The sequence below is a fragment of the Leucoraja erinacea genome, chromosome 14 (assembly GCF_028641065.1).
Source record: "Leucoraja erinacea ecotype New England chromosome 14, Leri_hhj_1, whole genome shotgun sequence".
Classification (NCBI taxonomy): Eukaryota; Metazoa; Chordata; class Chondrichthyes; order Rajiformes; family Rajidae; genus Leucoraja; species Leucoraja erinaceus.
Window position 1 is genome coordinate 52,467,459 of NC_073390.1, and position 23,321 is coordinate 52,490,779.

Genomic DNA, 23,321 nt, shown 5'->3' on the forward strand with positions numbered 1-23,321 from the left:
AGTGTTAAATTTGTTCATGATATATGTATTTTTATTTCTATTTATTTTTAATGCACACTGAATGGACACTGGTTGAGCAACGTTTTTTTGTTTCCTCTGGATATGTGAGTACTCAGGAAATAACAATAAAGATATACAATACAATACACAAAAATGCTGGAGAAACTCAGCGGGTGCAGCAGCGTCTATGGAGCGAAGGAAATAGGCAACGTTTCGGGACGAAACGTTGCCTATTTCCTTCACTCCATAGAGGCTGCTGCACCCGTAGTGTGAATGGGTGATTGATGCAAGGATTCATGTTACCCGGATGCATCTCTAAGACAAAACTAATGGGCCTATCCCACTTAGGTGATTTTTTCAGCGTCTGTCATAGTTGTAGCAGGTCGCTGAAAAAACGGCGACTGGACATCTACGACAATGTCGACAACAACCTACCACTAGTCGACGTCAAGCAACGGCAAGCTACCGACAATCGGCGACCCATTAGGACGTCCACCTACGACCACACCTACGACAAGGTAAGGCAATTCAGTCGCAGGTTGACGTAGTTAGTCCCCAATGGAATTCACCAAAGTCAGCACCAGCGACAACCTACGTCACCTGGCGACAATCTCCGACAGCACCTACGTCAGGAGAAGACAAGCTACGATCATTGGCGTCAAAAGCACTGTCGCCTGCAGTTGCCTAAGTGGGACAGGGACACAATGAAGAGTTTCCACTTACTGCAAGACAAGGGAGGTCATTGGAGAAAAAGATGTGGATTATTTACGTAGCAGAGGGGGGAGATGGTTAGAGTGATAGGTGACACAACTCACTCTAAACCTCCAAACAACATTTTCATACCTTATTCTTCCTACTTGAGGATTTGAGTATAGGAGCAGGGAGGTTCTACTGCAGTTGTACAGGGTGTACCACACCTGGAGTATTGCGTACAGTTTTGGTCTCCAAATGTGAGGAAGGACATTATTGTCATAGAGGGAGTGCAGAGAAGGTTCACCAGACTGATTCCTGGGATGTCAGGACTGTCTTATGAAGAAAGACTGGATAGACTTGGTTTATACTCTCTAGAATTTAGGAGACTGAGAGGGGATCTTATAGAACCTTACAAAATTCTTAAGGGGTTGGACAGGCTAGATGCAGGAAGATTGCTCCTGATGTTGGGGAAGTCCAGGACAAGGGGTCACAGCTTAAGGATAAGGGGGAAATCCTTTAAAACCGAGATGAGAAGAACTTTTTTCACACACAGAGTGGTGAATCTCTGGAACTCTCTGCCGCAGAGGGTAGTCGAGGCCAGTTCATTGGCTATATTTAAGAGGGAGTTAGATGTGGCCCTTGTGGCTAAGGGGATCAGAGGGTATGGAGAGAAGGCAGGTACGGGATACTGAGTTGGATGATCAGCCATGATCATATTGAATGGCGGTGCGGGCTCGAAGGGCCGAATGGCCTACTCCTGCACCTAATTTCTATGTTTCTATGTTACTTTTCTCTGTTCCCAAGAACAAGTTGAAGGTGCCCATTTTCATCTGCTATTTAGTCCACATTATTTTGCAACATTAAACACACATGGACAGTTAATTCAATCAGGCAATCAATTACAGTCGATGTGCAATCCATTCCCCATTTCAACATGTCTGCATGTGTTATACTGGTAGGGAGTGCATTGTAGGGATATCTGTGGCTTGGCAACCTTCAAACGGATTAATATGCAAACGTTTAAAATGTTGTAAAGGAGCTCCCATAATGGTTGTGTGTAACGCTAAACTGCACAGAACAGATGATTCCAGGTGCTACAATTGTCCTCTGTGTCTTTGGAAATAAGTAACAGCCGGTCTGATACTGATCATCATTAAACAGAAACTGGATTGTGTTCCGATGTCCTACGTGGTGAAATAGCGCAACTCTTATTCAGACTTCATTGGTCAATCTGCAGACAGGCGAAAACTCAATCCAAACCACCAACAACTGGGCAAATTCCCCAATGGCGAGCAATTGACACAATGTTATGCAGTAGCCCACCTCTGCTCCAAGTCGGCTTTCTCTCAAACATGCCAAACACTTCATGAAATTGTTTCCATGCAAGGCTTGTCATTTGAAAATCGCTTGGAAGGTGCAAACAACTTTTTTTTATATACATGTTGACATTTTCATTAATCACGGAATCATAATGGTGCAGCAGGATGCCTTCAAGTCCATGTTGTTTTGTTGTAGTGATTCAGTCAGTCACAGTGTCTGTTCTATCAACAACAAGCTACATGTTTGTTTGCCTGTTTGTTATCCATCCAACTTCCTTTCAAAATCATTGATCATTTTCACTCACCACAGTCAATGGCAACACATTCCCTAATCGGCGTTGGGTTATTATATAGATAGGGTGGTCAATAAGGCTTTTGACACATTGGCCCTAATCAGTCAAATAGTATTGAGTATAGAGGTTGGGAGGTCATGTTGCAGTTGTATAAGACCACATTGGTAAGGCCACATGTCGAGTATTGCGTTCAGTTATGGGCACCATGTTATGGTAAAGATATTGTCAAGAAGAGAAGATTTACGAGGATGTTGCCAGGACTCGAGGGCCTGAGCTATAAGGAGAGGTTGAGCAAGCTAAGACTCTATGACTTGGAGTGCAGGGGGATGAGGGGTGATCTTATAGAGGTGTATAAAATCATGAGAGGAATAGATTGGGTGGATACACAGAATCTCTTGCCAAGAGTAAGGAAATTGAGAATCAGAGGACATAGGTTTAAGTTGAAGGGGGTTTTAATAGGAAGCAGATGGGTAACCTTTTCCACACGGGGAGGGACGTGGGTGTATGGAACGATCTGCTAGAGGAAGTAGTTGAGGAAGGTGCCATTGCAACAATTAAGATGCATTTAGAGAGGTAGATGGGTAGGACAGGTTGAGAGTGTTATGGGCCAAATGCAGGTAGGTGGGACTAGTGCGGATGGGACATGTTAGCCTGCGTGGGCAAGTTGGATCGAAGGGTCTGTTTCCATGCTGTGTGGCTTTATGTGTACAGAGATACAGAGACAAACTTTACTTGAGGGCTAGCCAGTTAAATAATACTACACAGGATTACAATCAGGTCATACATAAGTACAGACTCTGGAACTGATATGCTGACCTGAAACATCACCTGTCCATTTTCTCCAGTGATAATGCCTGACCTGCTGAATTATTCCAACATTTTTGTCTTTTTTTGGTATTAACCAGCATCTCCAGTTTATTTCTATTCTATTAGTGTCAATATATATATATACCTCGTAGTGTTACAACTTACTGCACAAACAAATATTCCTTGTTTTCCCCTCAAACGTATCTCTTTCACACATCTTAAATCTTTCTTCCTAGTCCTTGTGCATTCAACTAATGGGTACATCTTGTCCTGGTCAGCCTTATCTAAACCCGTCATCATCTTGTACATCTCTAACAAATCTCCCTTAAGCCTCTTTTACCCCAAGGACAACAGTCGCCAGTGTTTCTAACCTGATTTCATAGTTAATATTTCGCATCCCTGGAACCATTTGGGTAGATACAAAATGCTGGAGTAACTCAGCGGGACAGGCAGCATCTCTGGAGAGAAGGAATAGGTGACATTTCGGGTCTCTGAGTTACTCCAGCATTTTTTGTCTACCTTCGATTTAAACCAGCATCTGCAGCTCTTTCCGACACCATTTGTGTAAATGTTCTCTGCAGATTGGTTTTAAAGAGTGGTGACCAAAACAGAATGCCAAAATGAACAAAAATCAGCGAGTGGGAGAGGATCAAATAAGAGGGGGAAGGGAAGAATGGCCACCAGTCAACCACACGAGTGAGCGACTTAGTCTACTCAACTCAACCAAGCACCCTGTTTGCTATGGCATGGGTAGGGAGTACCCCATTCCAAAAAGATGCCTGTAATCTTGCAGCAGTCAACAAATCCATCTCTGCCCATCGCACTAGTGTCCCAAATGCTCATTCAAAGTTCAAAGTTCAAAGTGAACTTTATTGTCAATTCAAATAAATTGAATTGAAATTGCGTTTCCCCATACTGCAAATGTGCAAGTAATATTTATAACACAGACAGACAATCTACCAATAAGATAGACAATATACATTATTTAAAATATTCACAGTGTGCCAGAATGTAGTAAAATTTTGAGGTATGTTATTAAGGTGCAATAATAAAAGGTGCAATATAGTAAAGTGCAAATAGCATACTGCAGACATTGAGTTAAAATTATTTTGACAGACAGTTGGCCTTTGTTTGTATAATGTTCATGGACTTTTCTTGTGTGTGTTGAGTAGTCTGATGGCCTGAGGAAAAAGCTGTTTTTGAATCTGGCGGTTTTGCTCCGCATGCTGTGGTAGCGCTTGCCAGATGGTAGGAGAGTGAACAGTTTGTGTGCTGGGTGACCATAGTTATGGGGTGACCATAAGTTGGCAATTGGTAACCCAATGAGAACCTGAATGGATTAGATTCTACACTTGCTCAACTCCGTGCAAAATTCACATCCCCCTTCAATATTCACTTCTTTGACTTAAGACTCCCTCTTAAAAATAGCCAATGAACTGGCCTCGACTACCCTCTGTGGCAGAGAGTTCCAGAGATTCACCACTCTCTGTGTGAAAAAAGTTCTTCTCATCTCGGTTTTAAAGGATTTCCCCCTTATCCTTAAGCTGTGACCCCTTGTCCTGGACTTTCCCAACATCGGGAGCAACTTCCTGCATCTAGCCTGTCCAACCCCTTAAGAATTTTGTAAGTTTCTATAAGATCCCCTCTCAATCTCCTAAATTCTAGAGAGTATAAACCAAGTCTATCCAGTCTTTCATCATAAGACAGTCCTGACATCCCAGGAATCAGTCTGGTGAACCTTCTTTGCACTCCCTCTATGGCAATAATGTCCTTCCTCAGATTTGGAGACCAAAACTGTACGCAAAACTTTGTAACTGTTGTGAGCCGATGTAGAACATTAATTCTGCATTTGGGAATTGACACCAATCAACTGCACACAACAGGCTGGTGAGATGTACAGATAAGTGGCTTGAGTGACCCTGACAGAGAGAAGCATGGGGTGATGTATGCTGGCAGAGGAGATGGGGAAAGGCAATATAGACTTCATGCTGCAGTTCCAAAGTGTGTGCAGGGCCAGAGGGATCTACATGGTCATATGCAGAGATTTTTGGAGTCCAGGACAAATGGAGAAAAAAATTACCAAAGCAAGATGTCGCACCAAAGTTGTGTTTCAATGGCAAATTATTAACGTTTTATGTTTTGTTTTGACTGGTTCAAATAGGGAGAAAAATGAGGGGTTAATGGGCAAAGTCAGCACATTTTTAATAGTTTCACAGAAAAAAAAGTCTATTTTGGAAATGTTATCAAGTTGGTAGATAAAGTGAGGTGTCTGATTCTACACAGCTTGTTTCAATGAGAGCACTCGACTCTACAATGAAGGGAAAGAGAGTCAGTTTGGCATGGCTGAGAACAACAATAACATTCCCCAGTGCTCAGTTATTGGAAACTCTGATTCATCCACGATTTGATTTCTAAAATCAAACAAGGTGATTATCTGGGGCTCCATGTGACTGATAATAAGGTGCAGACATTGCCTTGCCAATGTAGGGGGCAGACACAAAACATCCAGGTCTGAAGAAGGATTCTGACCCTGAATGTCTCCAATCCCTTTCTCCGAAATCATAGAAACATAGAAAATAGGTGCAGAAGGAGGCCATTCGGCCCTTCAAGCCAGCACCGCCATTCATTGTGATCATGGCTGATCGTTCCCTATCAATAACCCGTGCCTGCCTTCTCCCCATATCCCTTGACTTCACTAGCCCCTAGACCTCTATCTAACTCTCTCTTAAATCCATCCAGTGACTTGGCCTCCACTGCCCTCTGTGGCAGGCAATTCCATAAATTCACAACTCTCTGGGTGAAAAGGTTTTTTCTCACCTCAGTCTTAAATGACCTCCCTTTTATTCTAAGACAGTGGCCCCTGGTTCTGGACTCACCCAACATTGGGAACATTTTTCCTGCATCTAACTTGTCTAGTCCTTTTATAAGTTTCTATAAGATATCCCCTCTCATCCTTCTAAACTCCAGTGAATACAAGCCTAGTATTTTCAATCTTTCCTCATATGACAGTCCTGACATCCCAGGGATCAATCTCGTGAACCTACGCTGCCTGACCCGCTGAGTTACTCCAGCTTTTTGTGTCTATCTTCAGTATCAACAAGCAACTGCAGTTCCTTCCCATGCCAATGTAGAGGGTAGCATAGATGGATTCAGTGGGAATTCTGAAAGGGAAACCACAGCTAGTGGAGATGAAATGATGGAAGGGGACAATTCTACAACAGTCATATTGATTGCCTCAATCTCGTCTGCCATTCTGAACAGCAACCTGGTCCAACTCATAAGAAGTCAGACATTTGAGATTCTAAGTAGGACATATGGCTTAGTATTTCTTGGAATAATATTGTGAACCAAGCTATTTTAATTCTATAACGCATATTTTAAAATCATTTGTGGCCTAAACTTAAACTTCATTAACTAATCTCAAACCAATTGTTCTTAATTGCTGTGTGATTTACATTATCAAATGTGTATAAACTGAAGCTAGTGAACAGATAACTTCAGAGCATAAGTTACTATACTAAGCATTACAAAGTGACTCGGGGAGTTGGGAGGAAAAAAAATCACCATGGTCAGTACAATTACCATGGCAACCTGTCTCAATCTATGCAAAGCCGGCATGGATGGCCAAAGTATTTCAGTAGAGAGATGGCCATGAGCTAGAGAGCAATGTATACAAAGTGACAGAAGCAAGGATACCCAATGATGCATTCCTTGAAAACATTTTAAAAGGGTTTGAGGAGAAGATATGACCCAAGAGGGAATATTTTGCACTCAAAGCCCAGTGGTGGAGGAATCTAGTGGGTTAGGCAGCATCTTTGGAAGGACAATTGATGTTTTGGGTTGGGGCCCTTCTACAGACTGGGGATAGGAATTGGATCAAGGTACCAGAAGGTGGGTATTTGGAGGAGAACGAATGAAGCATGAACATATGATGATGGGTAGTTGGTCAAGAGTAATAAGGCTGAACATAGTAGCAAACTCTGTCATCGTTTCTCTGCCCCATCAGAAGCCTCTCTCATTCCCCTTTCCCCTAACACCTGAAATGTCATCTATTTCTTTTCTCCAGAGAAGCTGCCTGACCCGCTGAGTTACTCCGCCTGTGTTTCCACCTCAAAGTTCAGAAGCTGCAGGTTAAAGTTAACATGTTAACAACAATTGCAATTAAGAGTATGATATTGAAATAGTCTTGGAAAGCAAGCCTAATTAAAAGAGAGCTATTTGATACCATACTCTTAATTGCAGTTGATGTTATCTTTAAACTGCAGTTTCTGAATGACATTGGTTTATCTATTTTAGATGCCTCTAGTAATTAACCGATATGCTCGCTGAAACTGCCACAGTATATGGAGGGGAAATTAATGCAAGAATAACCTCTTGTTTAATTATATATATATATATATATATATATATCGAAAAACGAACAATTGCAGATGTTGGCATTCTGACAACAAAAACAAAATGCTCAGTGAGTCAGGCAGCATATGTGGAGAGAGAAATAGAATTAATGTTTGGGGTTGATGGCTTTTCATCATCTCTGTCATCGAAAGAAACTTTAAATGGGAAAAAAAGATCTTGGATACATTTCTTCAGATATTAACAGCTGCAACAGTGTGAACAGCATCGCCAAGGACTGCTCTCACCCCAACCATGGACTGTTTACCCTCCTACCATCCGGGAGGCGCTACAGGTCTCTCCGTTGCCGAACCAGCAGGTCCAGGAACAGCTTCTTTCCGGCGGCTGTCACTCTACTCAACAACGTACCTCGGTGACTGCCAATCACCACCCCCCACCCCGGACACTTATTATTATTTATTCAAATCGTTTGCTATGTCACTCTTCCAGGGAGATGCTAAATGCATTTCGTTGTCTCTGTACTGTACACTGACAATGACAATTAAAATTGAATCTGAATCTGAATCTGAATCTGAATCTGAAACGAAGCACAAAGTTCTGGAATAACTCAGTGGTTCAGGCACATTGGCTGGAGGACAGGACAGGCGACATTTCTTTGGAATAAGAGTCCCGACCCAAAACGCCAACATGTGCACCAAAGATGCTGCCTGGCCCATTAAGATACTCCAGCACTTTTGTGTTCGAAGCAAGAATCTAACTACTGCAATTCCTTGCATCTCCATTCAAAAAAATGCTTCCTCTGGGTTTGATGTTATTAATAATTATATTGTGCAATTAAATACAAAACAAATGTCCTCAAGGAGAGAATAAATTATTAAAAAACACAACTGAAATATCTATTTGCAACCAATATACTTTTCATTTGATAGGAGTGGAAAGATGATTTACCCCACTTCAACTGTTCCCACCTCTAGACCTCACAGAAAAATAATGCCATTTTCAAGAATCCTGCAGCAGGAACTTATTGCAAAACTACATTATTGGAGAACTAGGGCCCGCTGATGTGCTGCTTTACGACAAGCAGCAATTTGGTTACGCGAGTCTTGGAGAAAAATTACCTCCAGAGCCATAGTGTGTAAGGATAAGCAGAGATTGATTCCTTTGTTGCTTGTTTCAATAGACAATAGGTGCAGGAGGAGGCCATTCGACCCTTCGAGCCAGCACCGCCATTCATTGTGATCATGGCTGATCGTCCCCTATCAATAACCCGTGCCTGCCTTCTCCCCATATCCCTTGACTACACTAGCCCCTAGAGCTCTATCTAACTCTCTCTTAAATCCACCCAGTGATTTGGCCTCCACTGCCCTCTGTGGCAGGGAATTCCACAAATCAGCAGGGAATTCCACAGATCATCGGTAATCAGAAACCCGTTCCTGCCTTCTCCCCATATCCCTTGACTCCGCTATTTTTAAGAGCCCTATCTAGCTCTCTCTTGAAAGTATCCAGAGAACTGGCCTCCACTGCCCTCTGAGGCAGAGAATTCGACAGACTCACAACTCTCTGTGAGAAAAAATGTTTTTCTCGTCTTCGTTCTAAATGGCTTACCTTAAATGCATGCCCTAAAGCATGGAGTGTCGGCTCTCTTTACCATACATGTGTGAAAGATCCTCCCGGAGTGATTTATTATTCTGAACAGGGAGAAACAATGCTGCCTTTCCTCGTCACCGTGTCAAAATCCTGGAACTTCTTAGCTAACATTAAACCTTCTCCACAAGAACTGAAGTGTTTTAAGAATGCAGCTCATCAACATCATCTAAAGGGCAATGATTTTTAAATAGCTACACAAGTTAAAAGCTGAAGAGGAAAGTTCCACGTGGCCATGCTGGTGCATCCTGACATCAAACAACCATAGAATATCTGGGTCTGTGGCACACTCGATGCCCATTCAAAAGAAAAATGCTTCAGCCAGTGAAAATGAAAAGAAACAGTTTGCAAAGAAGAAATAAAGAACTGCTTGATTAACTCAAGCTTTAGAAACATAGAAACATAGAAATTAGGTGCAGGAGTAGGCCATTCGGCCCTTCGAGCCTGCACCGCCATTCAATATGATCATGGCTGATCATCCAACTCAGTATGAAAGAAAACTGGCAGTGAACATAAAAACTGACTGCAAAAGTTTTTATAGATATGTGAAAAGAAAGAGATTAGTTAAAACAAATGTAGGTCCCTTGCAGTCAGAAACAGGTGAGTTGATCATGGGGAACCAGGATATGGCGGACCAATTGAATAACTACTTTGGTTCCGTCTTCACTAAGGAAGACATAAATGATCTGCCGGAAATAGCAGGGGCCCGCGGGTCAAAGGAGGTGGAGGAATTGAGTGAAATCCAGGTTAGTCGGGAAGTGGTGTTGGGTAAATTGAATGGATTAAAGGCCGATAAATCCCCAAGGCCAGATAGGCTGCATCCCAGAGTACTTAAGGAAGTAGCTCCAGAAATAGTGGATGCATTAGTAATAATCTTTCAAAACTCTTTAGATTCTGGAGTAGTTCCAGAGGATTGGCGGGTAGCAAACGTAACCCCACTTTTTAAGAAGGGAGGGAGAGAGAAAACGGGGAATTACAGACCAGTTAGCCTAACATCGGTAGTGGGGAAACTGCTAGAGTCAGTTATTAAAGATGGGATAGCAGCACATTTGGAAAGTGGTGAAATCATTGGACAAAGTCAGCATGGATTTACGAAAGGTAAATCATGTCTGACGAATCTTATAGAATTTTTCGAGGATGTAACTAGTAGCGTGGATAGGGGAGAACCAGTGGATGTGGTGTATCTGGACTTCCAGAAGGCTTTCGACAAGGTCCCACAAAAGAGATTAGTATACAAACTTAAAGCACATGGCATTGGGGGTTCAGTATTGATGTGGATAGAGAACTGGCTGGCAAACAGGAAGCAAAGAGTAGGAGTAAACGGGTCCTTTTCACAATGGCAGGCAGTGACTAGTGGGGTACCGCAAGGCTCAGTACTGGGACCCCAGCTATTTACAATATATATTAATGATCTGGATGAGGGAATTGAAGGCAATATCTCCAAGTTTGCGGATGACACTAAGCTGGGGGGGCAGTGTTAGGTGTGAGGAGGATGCTAGGAGACTGCAAGGTGACTTGGATAGGCTGGGTGAGTGGGCAAATGTTTGGCAGATGCAGTTTAATGTGGATAAATGTGAGGTTATCCATTTTGGTGGCAAAAACGGGAAAGCAGATTATTATCTAAACGGTGGCCGATTGGGAAAAGGGGGAGATGCAACGAGACCTGGGTGTCATGGTACACCAGTCATTGAAGGTAGGCATGCAGGTGCAGCAGGCAGTAAAGAAAGCGAATGGCATGTTGGCTTTCATAGCAAGAGGATTTGAGTATAGGAGCAGGGAGGTTCTACTGCAGTTGTATAGGGTCTTGGTGAGACCACACCTGGAGTATTGTGTGCAGTTTTGGTCTCCAAATCTGAGGAAGGACATTATTGCCATAGAGGGAGTGCAGAGAAGGTTCACCAGACTGATTCCTGGGATGTCAGGACTGTCTTATGAAGAAAGACTGGATAGACTTGGTTTATACTCTCTAGAATTTAGGAGATTGAGAGGGGATCTTATAGAAACTTACAAAATTCTTAAGGGGTTGGACAGGCTAGATGCAGGAAGATTGTTCCCGATGTTGGGGAAGTCCAGGACAAGGGGTCACAGCTTAAGGATAAGGGGGAAATCCTTTAAAACCGAGATGAGGAGAACTTTTTTCACACAGAGAGTGGTGAATCTCTGGAACTCTCTGCCACAGAGGGTAGTTGAGGCCAGTTCATTGGCTATATTTAAGAGGGAGTTAGATGTGGCCCTTGTGGCCAAGGGGATCAGAGGGTATGGAGAGAAGGCAGGTACGGGATACTGAGTTGGATGATCAGCCATGATCATATTAAATGGCGGTGCAGGCTCGAAGGGCCGAATGGCCTACTCCTGCACCTAATTTCTATGTTTCTATGTTTCTATGTATCCTGTACCTGCCTTCTCTCCATACCCTCTGATCCCCTTAGCCACAGGGGCCACATCTAACTCCCTCTTAAATATAGCCAATGAACTGGCCTCGACTACCCTCTGTGGCAGAGAGTTCCAGAGATTCACCACTCTCTGTGTGAAAAAAGTTCTTCTCATCTCGGTTTTAAAGGATTTCTCCCTGATCCTTAAGCTGTGACCCCTTGTCCTGGACTTCCCGAACATCGGGAGCAACTTCCTGCATCTAGCCTGTCCAACCCCTTAAGAATTGTGTAAGTTTCTATAAGATCCCCTCTCAATCTCCTAAATTTTAGAGAGTATAAACCAAGTCTATCCAGTCTTTCTTCATAAGACAGTCCTGACATCCCAGGAATCAGTCTGGTGAACCTTCTCTGCACTCCCTCTATGGCAATAATGTCCTTCCTCAGATTTGGAGACCAAAACTGTACGCAAAACTTTGTAACTGTTGTGAGTAGATGTAGAACATCAATTCTGCATTTTTGCCACAACTCTGAACAAATGTAGGCAGCCAATCTCCGATATTTGCTCCCAAAACCAAAATGCTCCAGTTATGCCTCCGTCCCACTTAGGAAACATGAACGGAAACCTCTGGAGACTTTGTGCCCCACCCAAGGTTTCCGTGCGGTTCCCAGAGGGTTTTGTCCATCTCCGTACCTGCTTCCACTACCTGCAACCTCCGGCAACCACCTGCAACCTCCGGGAACCGCGTGGAAACCTTGGGTGGGGGGCAAAGTCTCGCGAGGTTTTCGTTCAGGTTTCCTAAGTGGGACAGGGGCATAAGGAAACCTGAACGGAAACCTCTGGAGACTTTGTGCCCCACCCAAGGTTTCCGTGCGGTTCCCCGGAGGTTTCTGCCAGTCTCCCGAATGGTCGAAAGTGGTTTCCGCTTCTTCTATCCTAAGTGGGACAGGGGCATTTTTCTTTGCTTTTACTTTAGAGACTTTTGCGCCATCCAGCGTTCACCTGTACACGAACACTATACGACACACTGGGGAGAATTTGCAGAAGCCAATGAACTTACAACAACCTAGATGTCTTTGTAGTGTGGGAGGAAACTGGAGCACCCAGAGAAAACCCACGTGGTCACAGGGAGAATGTACAAACTCTATACAGACAAGCACCCGTACTCAGGAATAAACCTATGTCTTTGGTGGAGTAAGGCAGCAAGTCTAACACTGCTCTACTGTGCCACAATTTTATGTCACAGGTCTGCAAAACGGAAGAAAGGAGTTTAAAAGAACATCCTTTTATTGCAGCAGAAGATTCCTTCAATTAAGTTCTAAAGAAGTATTTTAAAAAAACTAGGTAGCAGGTGAGATATCATCTTTCCGAACCATGTACATTTACCCCATAAAGTTGCTCAATTGCAAAAGGAAAAGTAGAATTTAATATTCCGAGTGCTGAGACAGTGCTTGTTGGTTGCAAAGGGATTCAATATAATATTAGTATTTTTGAGTTTACAGGCTTTTAACAGTGAATCTTTATATGTCTTTAATACAGAGTGAGATAAGTTTTCTTACAAAGAATTAATTACCAACAATTATACAACAGTAATAAGATTGTGGCCTTTACAAGTAAACCTTTTAATTAAAGAAAAACAAATTTATCTATAGGAAGTTAATCTGATTTCAAAATACAGGTTAGTCATCTTCATCAAGAGCATGTTCACAGATAGACTTTAGAAAGGTTTTCAAGGACGGTCGGACAGTAGGAAGGGAAGGTTGGAGCATGTGCTCTGATAAAAGACACAGTTTCCAATTTTAGAATAAAGAATGGTGGATTAAAGACATTAGGCTAAGTGTTCCACGGAGGTTAGCAAAGCTAATAGACGATTGGTGCAGGAGACATTCGGCCCTTCAAGCCAGCACTGCCAGTCAATGTGATCATGGCTGATTATAATAATAATAATAATAATAAATTTTATTTATGGGCGCCTTTCAAGAGTCTCAAGGACACCTTACAAAAATTTAGCAACTGATCATCTACAAACAGTACCCCCAGGGCTGCCAACTCTCATGCATCGAGCGTGAGAGTCACGCATGAGGAAATTCTCACGCTCTCACGCCGATGACAGAAGTTCTCACGCTCAAAAAAACATTCAAAAATATATATAAATAAATAAAGTCACACTCCTCCACACTCATCAATGAGCATAGTTTTCTGTCGGTAGGTTCCCCGTAAAGAACCAGCAATTTCATTGGCTTTAGCTCATCGTACACTATTTAAAAAATAGCAATGTAGGCAAAAATGCTGGAGAAACTCAGCGGGTGGGGCGGCATCTATGTCTGAGTTTGACCCTTCTTCAGAATCAAAGCATTTCTCCAGCATTTTTGTCTACCACTCTATAGATGCTGCCTCACCCGCATTCACATTCCCGTACAGTATTTGTACATTCTCCTTATGACCACATGGTTTTCTTCCGGTTTCTCCCACATCCGAAAGAAGTGCAGGTTAATTGGCTTCTGTAAATTGTCTCCGGTGTGTAGGATAGAACTGGTGTATGGTAGATTGTTGGTCAGTGTGGACTTGTTAGGCCGAAGAGCCTGATACATATATATGTTTTACATATATATATTTTAATTTCATTGAACCATATACGGTTGAATATGTGGCATTATTTCCGTCGTGTTTCTATAGTCAAAGGGTAAGGTTGATTGATTTATTTGTGCAGAACAATGACGGAAGTCTGACTCCTCTTGCCTTGTTTCTATGTTTTTGTTTCTCTATATTTATGCATAACAACATGAATTATAATCTGTTTTCAATACATGAATATACTAAGGTCATTCATGTGCTGCACCTGTTGATCAGAGCCTGGCTCTACTGTGGAATGTTAGGAATGTAATTTAGCCTAGCCCTATTCATACCTAATCCAATTTGAAGCATAAATGTTGCATTCAAGTGTAAGTTAAAAGACTCGCTACATTATGCACCAGATTCCACAATTTCAAGCTGAAAAATGCAAAAGCTCCCTCGCAATTTCTCACTCAACTCTCACCCAATGTTGGCAGCCCTGGTACCCCCGTTCCTGCCTTGTCCCCATATCCCCTGACTCTGTTATCTTTAAGAGCCCTATCTATCTCCCTCTTGAAAGTATCCAGAGAGCTGGCCTCTGAGGCAGAGAATTCCATATGGCAGGAGTGATGAATGAGCAGGATTTGATTGGGAGATGGGCAGCAAGGCACTGACTCAGATAAAGCACATTTTAGAAATGGTCCAAAGGCTTTTGCATTGTATAGAACAGAAGTGATGAGCAATTCCATCCACTATTTGTTTTGTGGGAAAAACATGTGGCTAATAGACACAGAATCTATGGGGCAAGGAAAGGGGAGCAGATCGAGGGGGCACCTTTCCTCTTGAGGTGAATCAACCTTTTTAGCTCGATTGCAAACTAAATTTGAGGTTAAATTATAATTGTTGATTCAAGCCACGACATTCAGACCTACTGCACCTATGCCCAATCAACATCATAATACTAATTCAAAACAGACTGAATTTCAAGGCTAAGACTTTAAATACCTGTTTGGAAAGTTCTTTGATGTGCGTGATACTTCCTCGACAGTACGATTCAAGGATCAACCCAAACTGCAGTGAAATGGCAGGCAGATGCATTTCAGACCTGGAGGAACAAGAAGCTGCACATTTAGAACAGGATCAACAACATTAGTACAGTCAAGCACAGTTCACCGAAACACTTGCAAAGCAATCAATCATGTTCATCCCAGGCTAGTTTATCTGTTTGTGGATCGACCACAACCAGAGAGCAGTCCTGAACTACTATCTACATCATTGCTGAACCTTGGACTATCCTTGATCGGAATTTGCTGGCTCTACCTTGTACTAAATGTTATTCCCTTACACTGTATATGGCTTGAGTGTAATCTTGTATAAAAGATAGAAAATAGCTGCAGGAGTAGACCATTCGGCCCTTCGAGCCAGCACCGGCATTCAATATGATCATGGCTGATCATCCAAAATCAGTATTGCCTTCCTGCTTTTTCCCCATATCCCTTGATTCCAATAGCCCTAAGAGCTAAATCTAACTCTCTCTTAAATATATCTTTCCGCTGACTGGATGGCACGCAACAAATGCTTTTCACTGTACCTCGGTACACGTGACAATAAATTAAACTCAAACAAACTAAAGCTTGATACATCATTCGCCATCCTCCTGTACACCACTGAGTGTTGATCTGACCATCTGATCATAGGCGTAAGCTGTTCACTCTGCTGGAAATCCATGGATGGTTGGTCACCCAGCAGCCATCTTCGACTGGGATGTCCCACTGGAGCGTGTTTATCTGCAGAATCTGATATACATCTCTGTAAACAAATACTGGACATGTGCAAGGGCACTAGATCATAGCAAGAAGGTTCGGAATTCTTTGTTAGGATTGTGATTTGGACTAGAGGATCTGAGCTATAGAGAGAGGTTGAGTTGGCTGGGTCTCTATTCCTTGGATCGCAGGAGGATGAGGGGTGATTTTATAGAGGTGTACAAAATCATGAGAGGAATAGATTGGGTTGATGCACAGAGCCTCTTGCCCGGAGTAGGGGAATCAAGGACCACCCAGAGAGTTGTGAATTTACGGAATTCCCTGCCACAGAGGGCAGTGGAGGCCAAGTCACTGGTGGATTTAAGAGAGTTAGATAGAGCTCTAGGGGCTAGTGGAGTCAAGGGATGTGGGGAGAAGGCAGGCATGGGTTATTGATAGGGGATGATCAGCCATGATCCCAATGAATGGCGGTGCTGGCACGAAGGGCCGAATGGCCTCCTCCTGCACCTATGTTTCGATGCTTCTACCAGAGGACATAGGTTCAAGGTGAAGGGGAAAATATTTAATATGAATCTGAGGGGTAACTTTTTCACACAAAGGGTGGTGAGTGTATGGAACAAGCTGCAAGAGGAGGTAGTTGAGGATGGGACCATCCCAACGTTTCAGAAACAGTTAGACAGGTACATGAATAGGACAGGTTTGGGGGGATATGGACCAAGCGCAGGCAGGTGGGACTAGGGTAGCTGGGACATGTTGGCTGGTGTGGGTTAAAGGGCCTGTTTCCACACTGCATCACTCTATGACTCTCAATGACCCTATGGTACAACTCAACATCCAGCAATCACAAGTTGCATCATCTGCGCCTTCACTCCAGCAGTCATGTTCGAAAAGCCAAACAGGCACAAAAGGATTCTGAATGGTAGCTCAGGTGCCCCCAACAAATCACTTGGTTCTTAACACGCAGATAAAACCGGGACATTGTTCTTCACCCAAGCTCTGCGTAAATGTGACCATCACGTGCCCATTTGTCAACTGCAGTTTGGAATTATATTATTCGATGAAACTTGCCTGAGGTGCCAAAATAAGAAGTGGCCTATCCTCCTGTTGGCTTGTGCTCGCTCCAAGAGAAATTTGGAAAGTGCACAGTCGAAGTATGGCTCATATTTCAATACTTGCACCAGCTGTAGGAGATACTGAGAGAGTTCTTTATCACTGGTTGGGGAAAAAAAAAACAATGGCAGTTTAAATCAAAATGTAGCTTAAATACTGATATTTTCGTACAATTTGGTCCAGATGCTATCTGGTTTTAATTCTGCAAATCCCTACTGTTTTTTCAACATGATTTTCATCTTAACCAGGTAGGATTTTAAATGTAACTGTTACCTCAGGAACACTGCATTGTACATATTTTGTATTATACGCCTTGTGTTAAAACCAGGCGGCATGGTGGCGAAGTGGTTTTGCTACTTTCGTACAGTGCCAGAGAACCGGGTTCGATCCTGACTAACGGGTGCTGTCTGTACGGAGTTTGTACGTTCTCCCCATGACCAGCGTGGGTTTTCTTCAAAATCTTCCGTTTCCTCCCACACTCCAAACACGTACAGGTTTGTAGGTTGATTGGCTTGGTGTAAATGTAAAATTGTCCCTAGTGTGTGGAGGAGGATAGTGTTAGTGTGTGGGAATTGCTGGTCGGTGCGGGCTTGATGGGCCGAAGGGCCTGTTTCCGTGCCGTATCTCTAAACTAAACCACATTCATGTCACTTGGTGTAATGTGTCTTCTACAGCAGATTTGACAGTCAGCTCGTAGTCCCGAACCAAGCTTGGAAGAGACAATCTCACATCACCAGGAATTACTGTCGATCTGGTGCAAAATGCACCCAGGTGCTTCAAATGTATTCGGGGCAGTCCGTTCAATTGTCCAAATGGGTTTTAATCTATCAGAAAGCAGACAGAACCACCTGCCATTTCCCCATCTTTTACAAATAAAATTGCTGCTCGGCAAGACGACTTTTGGAGCACGCTCAAGCCGATGAATTCCCCTGCGCTCTATCCTGGCAGGCGGTGAGCAAACTGTAGCCTGCAGGTTTTGCTGGATGTATTCCCCACTCACAGATGCTGACCACGAGAATGGTGTATTAGCATAACCAGAGTCACGAGTCACCTTTCAGCCAAGCACGATCAAAAAATAGCCTCAAGGTGTAAGCCCGCATATGTGAGTCATGAAAAGCACTCACTATGTGTAAAGGAACAAAGGAAACTAAAGGCTTTCCTTAAACCTGTTTTGTTTCAACAACATTTTTGAATGATATCTCTCGTGCTAAAGCTCCATGCCCCCCTTGCCTGTCATCCCCCCAAGATCAGCTTTTATCAATTCCAAGAAAGTAGTGGTGATGTTTGATGCTGCTTTTCTCAAATAGGTCAAAGAATACTGCGGGTGTCAAATGACTCAAAAGATTTCTTAATCTTCTGCAACACATGATCGCTCTCTAAGAGTAGTTTAGTTTAGTTTCGAGATGCAGCGCGGAAGGCAAGCCTTTGACCTACCAGTGTACCCTGCACATTAACACAATCCTACACACATTTATCCCAAGCCAATTAACCTACAAACCTACACGTCTTTGGAGTGTGGGAGGAAACCGAAAATCCCAGCGAAAACCCGCGCAGATCACGGGGAGAACGTACAAACTCCGTACAGACAGCACCCTTAGTCGGGGTCAAACCCGGGTCTCCAGTGCTGCATTGCATTGTAAGGCAGTTAAAATAGTTTGATACAACGGTTCAATACTTTGCTTCGAGGCAGCAAATAAGCTTCAATCATACTGAAGTCGGCTGCACCAATGTATAGACCAGTTAAGTACAACAGGGTTTCTTACTCAAAGATTATTATAATTCAGCAGGTACATGGTCATATTTTGGATCATATTTTTTATGTTGTCCATAAATTCTCACCATACCGCAGATGGCATGGTGGCGCAGCAATAGAGTTGTGCCTTACGGTGCCAGGGACCAGAGTTCGATCCTGACTATGGGCGCTGTTTGTGTGGAGTTTGTACGTTATCCTGATGACCTGCGTGGGTTTGCTCCAGTTTCCTTGGACACTCCAAAAAGACGTACAGGTTTGTAGGTAAATTGGCTTGGTAACATTGTAAAATGTCCCTAGTGTGTGTAGGATAGTGTTAGTGTGCGGTCATTGCTGGCCGGTGCAGACTTGGTGGCCCATTTCTGTGCTGTATCTCTAAACTAAAATAAACCCTTATCTGTTTAAGACTGTTCAAATTTTAAGCAGACTTAACTTGAAGCACCTGATGTTCTATCGCAGCAACATTCAAGTTTCACAAGCTTGCTTTCATTACTTTCTCATTATTTTATCCCAATATCTTAAAAGATACATCCTCCAAATGTGCAAACCAACAAACCTCATTTCACTCAAGCATGCCACAGCATACATCCGTACATAGATATCTGGGTAGTTGAAGTCCAGCAGTTCCAACGCTTCCCGGGGTGGTAGTTTGTTCCAGATTTGGAGCAATGCTTGGAGCTGTGTTAAAAGAACAGAAATCTGATCACAAAAGATTCAACAGGAAAACATAAATCTTCTTTTAAAAAAAAAAAAAGGATGACACAGTGGCTCAACGGTAGAGTTGCTGCCTTACAGCGCCAAAGACCCAAGGTTCGATCCTGACTATGGGTGCTTGTCTGTACAGAGCTTGTCCGTGACGTGACCTGCGTGGGTTTTCCCCGGGTGCTCTGGTTTCCTCCCACACTTCAAAAGACGTACAGTTTGCAGGTTGATTGGTTATGGTGAAATTGTACCTTGTTTCTAGTGTACAGGATAGTGCTGGAGAACGGGGTGATCACCAGTTAGCATGGATCCAATGGGCCCAATGGTCCGTTTCTCCCAAATCTAAAAGTCTAATGTCTTAAAGGTCCCCACAAAATATCTCAACGCCCGGACCAAAGTTGAAATTGAAGTATAAAAGTAATAGATTTTGATGGGTTTCACCAAGTTGAAATTAAATGGAATTAATGCTTCAACTGAAATAACTTCATCATTTATTTTTTTGCCATTTTTAGTTTCGTTTATTGTTGTCATGTGTAATAAGGCGCAGTGAAAATCTTTTTGTTGCTTGCTCTCCAGTCAGTGAAAAGACTATACATGATTACAGTTTAGTACAGTGGTGCAGCGGTAGAGTTGCTACCTTACAGCACCAGAGATCTTAATTTGATCCCGACTACGGGTGCTGACTGTACGGAGTTTGAACGCTCACCCTGTAATCATGTGGGTTTTTCTCTAGATACTCCAGTTTCCTCCCATATTCCAAAGACTTGGATGTTTTTAAGTTAATTGGCTTCTGTAAATTGTCCGTAATGTCTCAGTGGCTTGGAAAGCATCTTGTCCGGAAATATCACGATTTGGTTTGGGAACTGCTCTGCCCAGGACAAGAAGGATCTGCAGAGAGTAGTGCGTTCGGCCGAACGCACTCTGGGAACTTCACTCGCCCCCCTGCAGGAACTATACATCAGAAGGTGCAAATCCAGAGGCAATAAGATCATGGGAGACCCATTCCACCCCTGCAACGGACTGTTCCAGCTGCTACGGTCAGGCAAACGCCTCCGTTGTCATGCTGTGAGAACGGAGAGGTTGAGACGGAGTTTCTTCCCAGTGGCCATTAGGACTGTAAACGCCTATCTCACCAGGGACTAACTCTACTGAACTTTTCTACTGTTTTCTTAAAAATTCCTGTTTCCTTCCTCCCACAATATGTAATATGTAAAAGAATATGTGTTTCTGTTCCATTCTGTTTGCAGTTTGTTTGTTTTTTGCACAAAGTCCACGAGCATTGTCACTTTTCATTTCACTGCACATCTCTTATGTGTATGTGACGAATAAACTTGACTTGACTTGGACCTGAACTAGTGTACAGATGAGCATTGGTCAGTGTTGTAGTGGCCACACCAAACGGCATGTTTCCATACTGTATCTCTAAACTAAACAACCAAGCCATTCACAGTCTACAGATAAAGGGAACAAGGTTTAGTGCAAGGTAAAGTCCGATTAAAGATAGTTCAAATGGTCTCCAATGAGGCAGATGGGAGGTCAGGACCACAATCTAGCTGATGATTCAGTTGCCTGATAGCTTCTGTGAAGAAACTGCCCCCGAATCTGGAGGTATGCATTTTTCCATTCTCAGGTGCTGAATTACCCAGCAGCATCAACTTTCTTATCATTAAAAAAAACATGGTCAATAGACGAGATTAATAAATAAGCAAAAAGGAGAAATCTATTATTCCAGGAAGGGACTCAGGTTGAACTGAGGGATGGTGGCGGGAACGCAGTGTGTACAGTAGCCGTCAGAAGTTATAGTTTAGGGCCTTTTTTTAAAAATAGTTTAGAGACATAGCACGGAAACAGGTCCTTTGGCCCACCGAGCCTTCACCGACCAATGATCCCTGCACATTTACACTATCCTACACACACTAGGGACAATTTACAATCTTACCAAAGCCAACCAGCCTACAAGCCTGTATGTCTTTGGAGTGTGGGAGGAAACCGGAGCACCCGGAGAAAACCCACGCAGGTCATGGGGAGAATGTACAAACTCTGTACAGACAGCACCCGTAGTCAGGATCGAACCCGGGTCTCTGACGCTGTAATGCAGCAAGTCTACCGTTGCACAACCCCATAGGGAGAAGGACTTCTTCCCACGTAAATGCAAGGGCATTTCAAAGTCCTACTCTTGGATGGGAGCGGTGCTGTTAGGGAATATTTTGACCTGGGTGTCCTGAATGCCGGCTACCTCAAGAAACGACCTCCTCATCACCAATCACCGTTAAACCTCACCAATCTCTTCTGTGAAAAGGTCGTCGTAAAAATGTCAAAGCAAATACGTTTGAAAAATAAGTGTAATTTAGCACAATACCATAGTTGTCTAGTATTGTCATCGTCATTGCGTAAAGGAGCTGGCTACGTTCAAATTGGTAGCAGTAGCAATCACTACAATTCAACATGACTACATTTTGGCTTTGGGCTGTCTCTAGGTCACGGAATCTGCTGTAAAAACCCAGGTTTGTTCATTCTTTAACATACCCCAATGGAAAACTCTCGCTCAAGATCCAGATGTACCACAGCTTCTGACAAGAGAGAATCTATTAAAAAGCAATCTTCTCCCCCACTTACAAGACATTTTCTGGATGGCTCCCAAGCACAGTCATGTATGGAGCTGGTTTACACATCACTACAACAAAATTGAACGTTGAATTGTGCTTTTCTGCAACACTAAATTGATATTCCTTCTGTATTTTGTCATGAATACAGCATGTCTTCTGTTATACAGATATACAATCTAATCAACACCAAAACAACCAGAACTAAATGATTCACAGTTCAATGTGAAGATTTTTAGGTACTGCATACAACATAGGCACTCATTTTATCCCCCCCCCAAACGCATTCTAAATTAACCAGGAGCCTAGGAGTCGAGACAGTGTGATTTAATCCCTTATTCTCTATTAAGAGGCAGGAGGAGGCAAACTGATCTGTTATCCTAGCATTTTAATTAGAGGACAGGCCTTCGTTTTTACAAGTTACAGCTGAGACCTTCTCTGGCACAGATTGACATAAATGGGTTAAGTGAATGAATTAAACAAACATATATCATTGCAGATAATCATCCAAGTGCCACATGATCTTCTTGTCCAAATAAAACAGCAGGCCTGATTCGTAGCTTTCTACCTTCAAATATTCATCTTTGAGAAACGCTTCCATTTTCTCTAATAAAAGTCCTGCACACAGTGAAAGAGACACAATGCTGGCCTAACTCGGAGATAGACACAAAGTGCTGGATTAATCCAGCAAGTGAGGCAGCATCTTTGGGGAAAAGGGAATATGCAACGTTTTCAGTCAAAACCCTTCTTCAGGCTGAAAGTTAGAGCAGACCAGAAGAAAACAGGGCCAGCAACAGTTGACCTCAGGAAGGGTGCCATCCACTGATGCCCATTGTTAGCTGGACAATTAAAATTGAATCTGAATCTGAATTGTTTGCTGAAGTAACTCAGCGGGTCAGGCAGCATCTCTGGAGAACATGGATGGGTGACGTGTTGCGTTGGGACCCATCTTCAGACTGACACACAATATACAGCACACAGAGGATCTGTACACTCCAAGTCAGCACAGTAGCTTCTGTAGAGAGCAAGTGCTGAGTTGCAACACAGCTTTTTCAGTTGTTGAGCAAACAGCATTGTGTGCTACCTTCTCAGCTCTGGATCTTTCAAACCTTTCTGTGTACTTGATATCTCCCACTTGGCAAGTTAGTTCATGATTCTAAACTGAATTATCATTGCTTTAAATATTTGAATAATAGTCCGTCTATTGATTAATCTGTTGAGGTGGTATTGGTATTGGCTTAATATTGGTTTGTTATTGGCAATGCACTGAGATAAGGTGTAAAGCTTTTACTTGCATGCTGTCCAATCAAATCAGATGATACGCATTATATCAGATTATCATGCGGCATGGTGGCACAGCG

General features: G+C 43.0%; 1 protein-coding gene across 1 annotated transcript in view; it reads right to left on the reverse strand.

The window, feature by feature from the left end:
• Positions 1-23,321, reverse strand: part of pik3cb (phosphatidylinositol-4,5-bisphosphate 3-kinase, catalytic subunit beta) — a 279,273-nt gene that overhangs the window by 41,401 nt on the left and 214,551 nt on the right. Inside the window, exons 13-15 of the mRNA XM_055646420.1 lie at positions 19,212-19,333; positions 16,864-17,007; positions 15,038-15,137 (exon numbers count right to left, since the gene is read on the reverse strand). Of these exons, the coding sequence (XP_055502395.1) occupies positions 15,038-15,137; positions 16,864-17,007; positions 19,212-19,333 (366 nt within the window). The remainder of the gene's footprint in view (positions 1-15,037; positions 15,138-16,863; positions 17,008-19,211; positions 19,334-23,321) is intronic.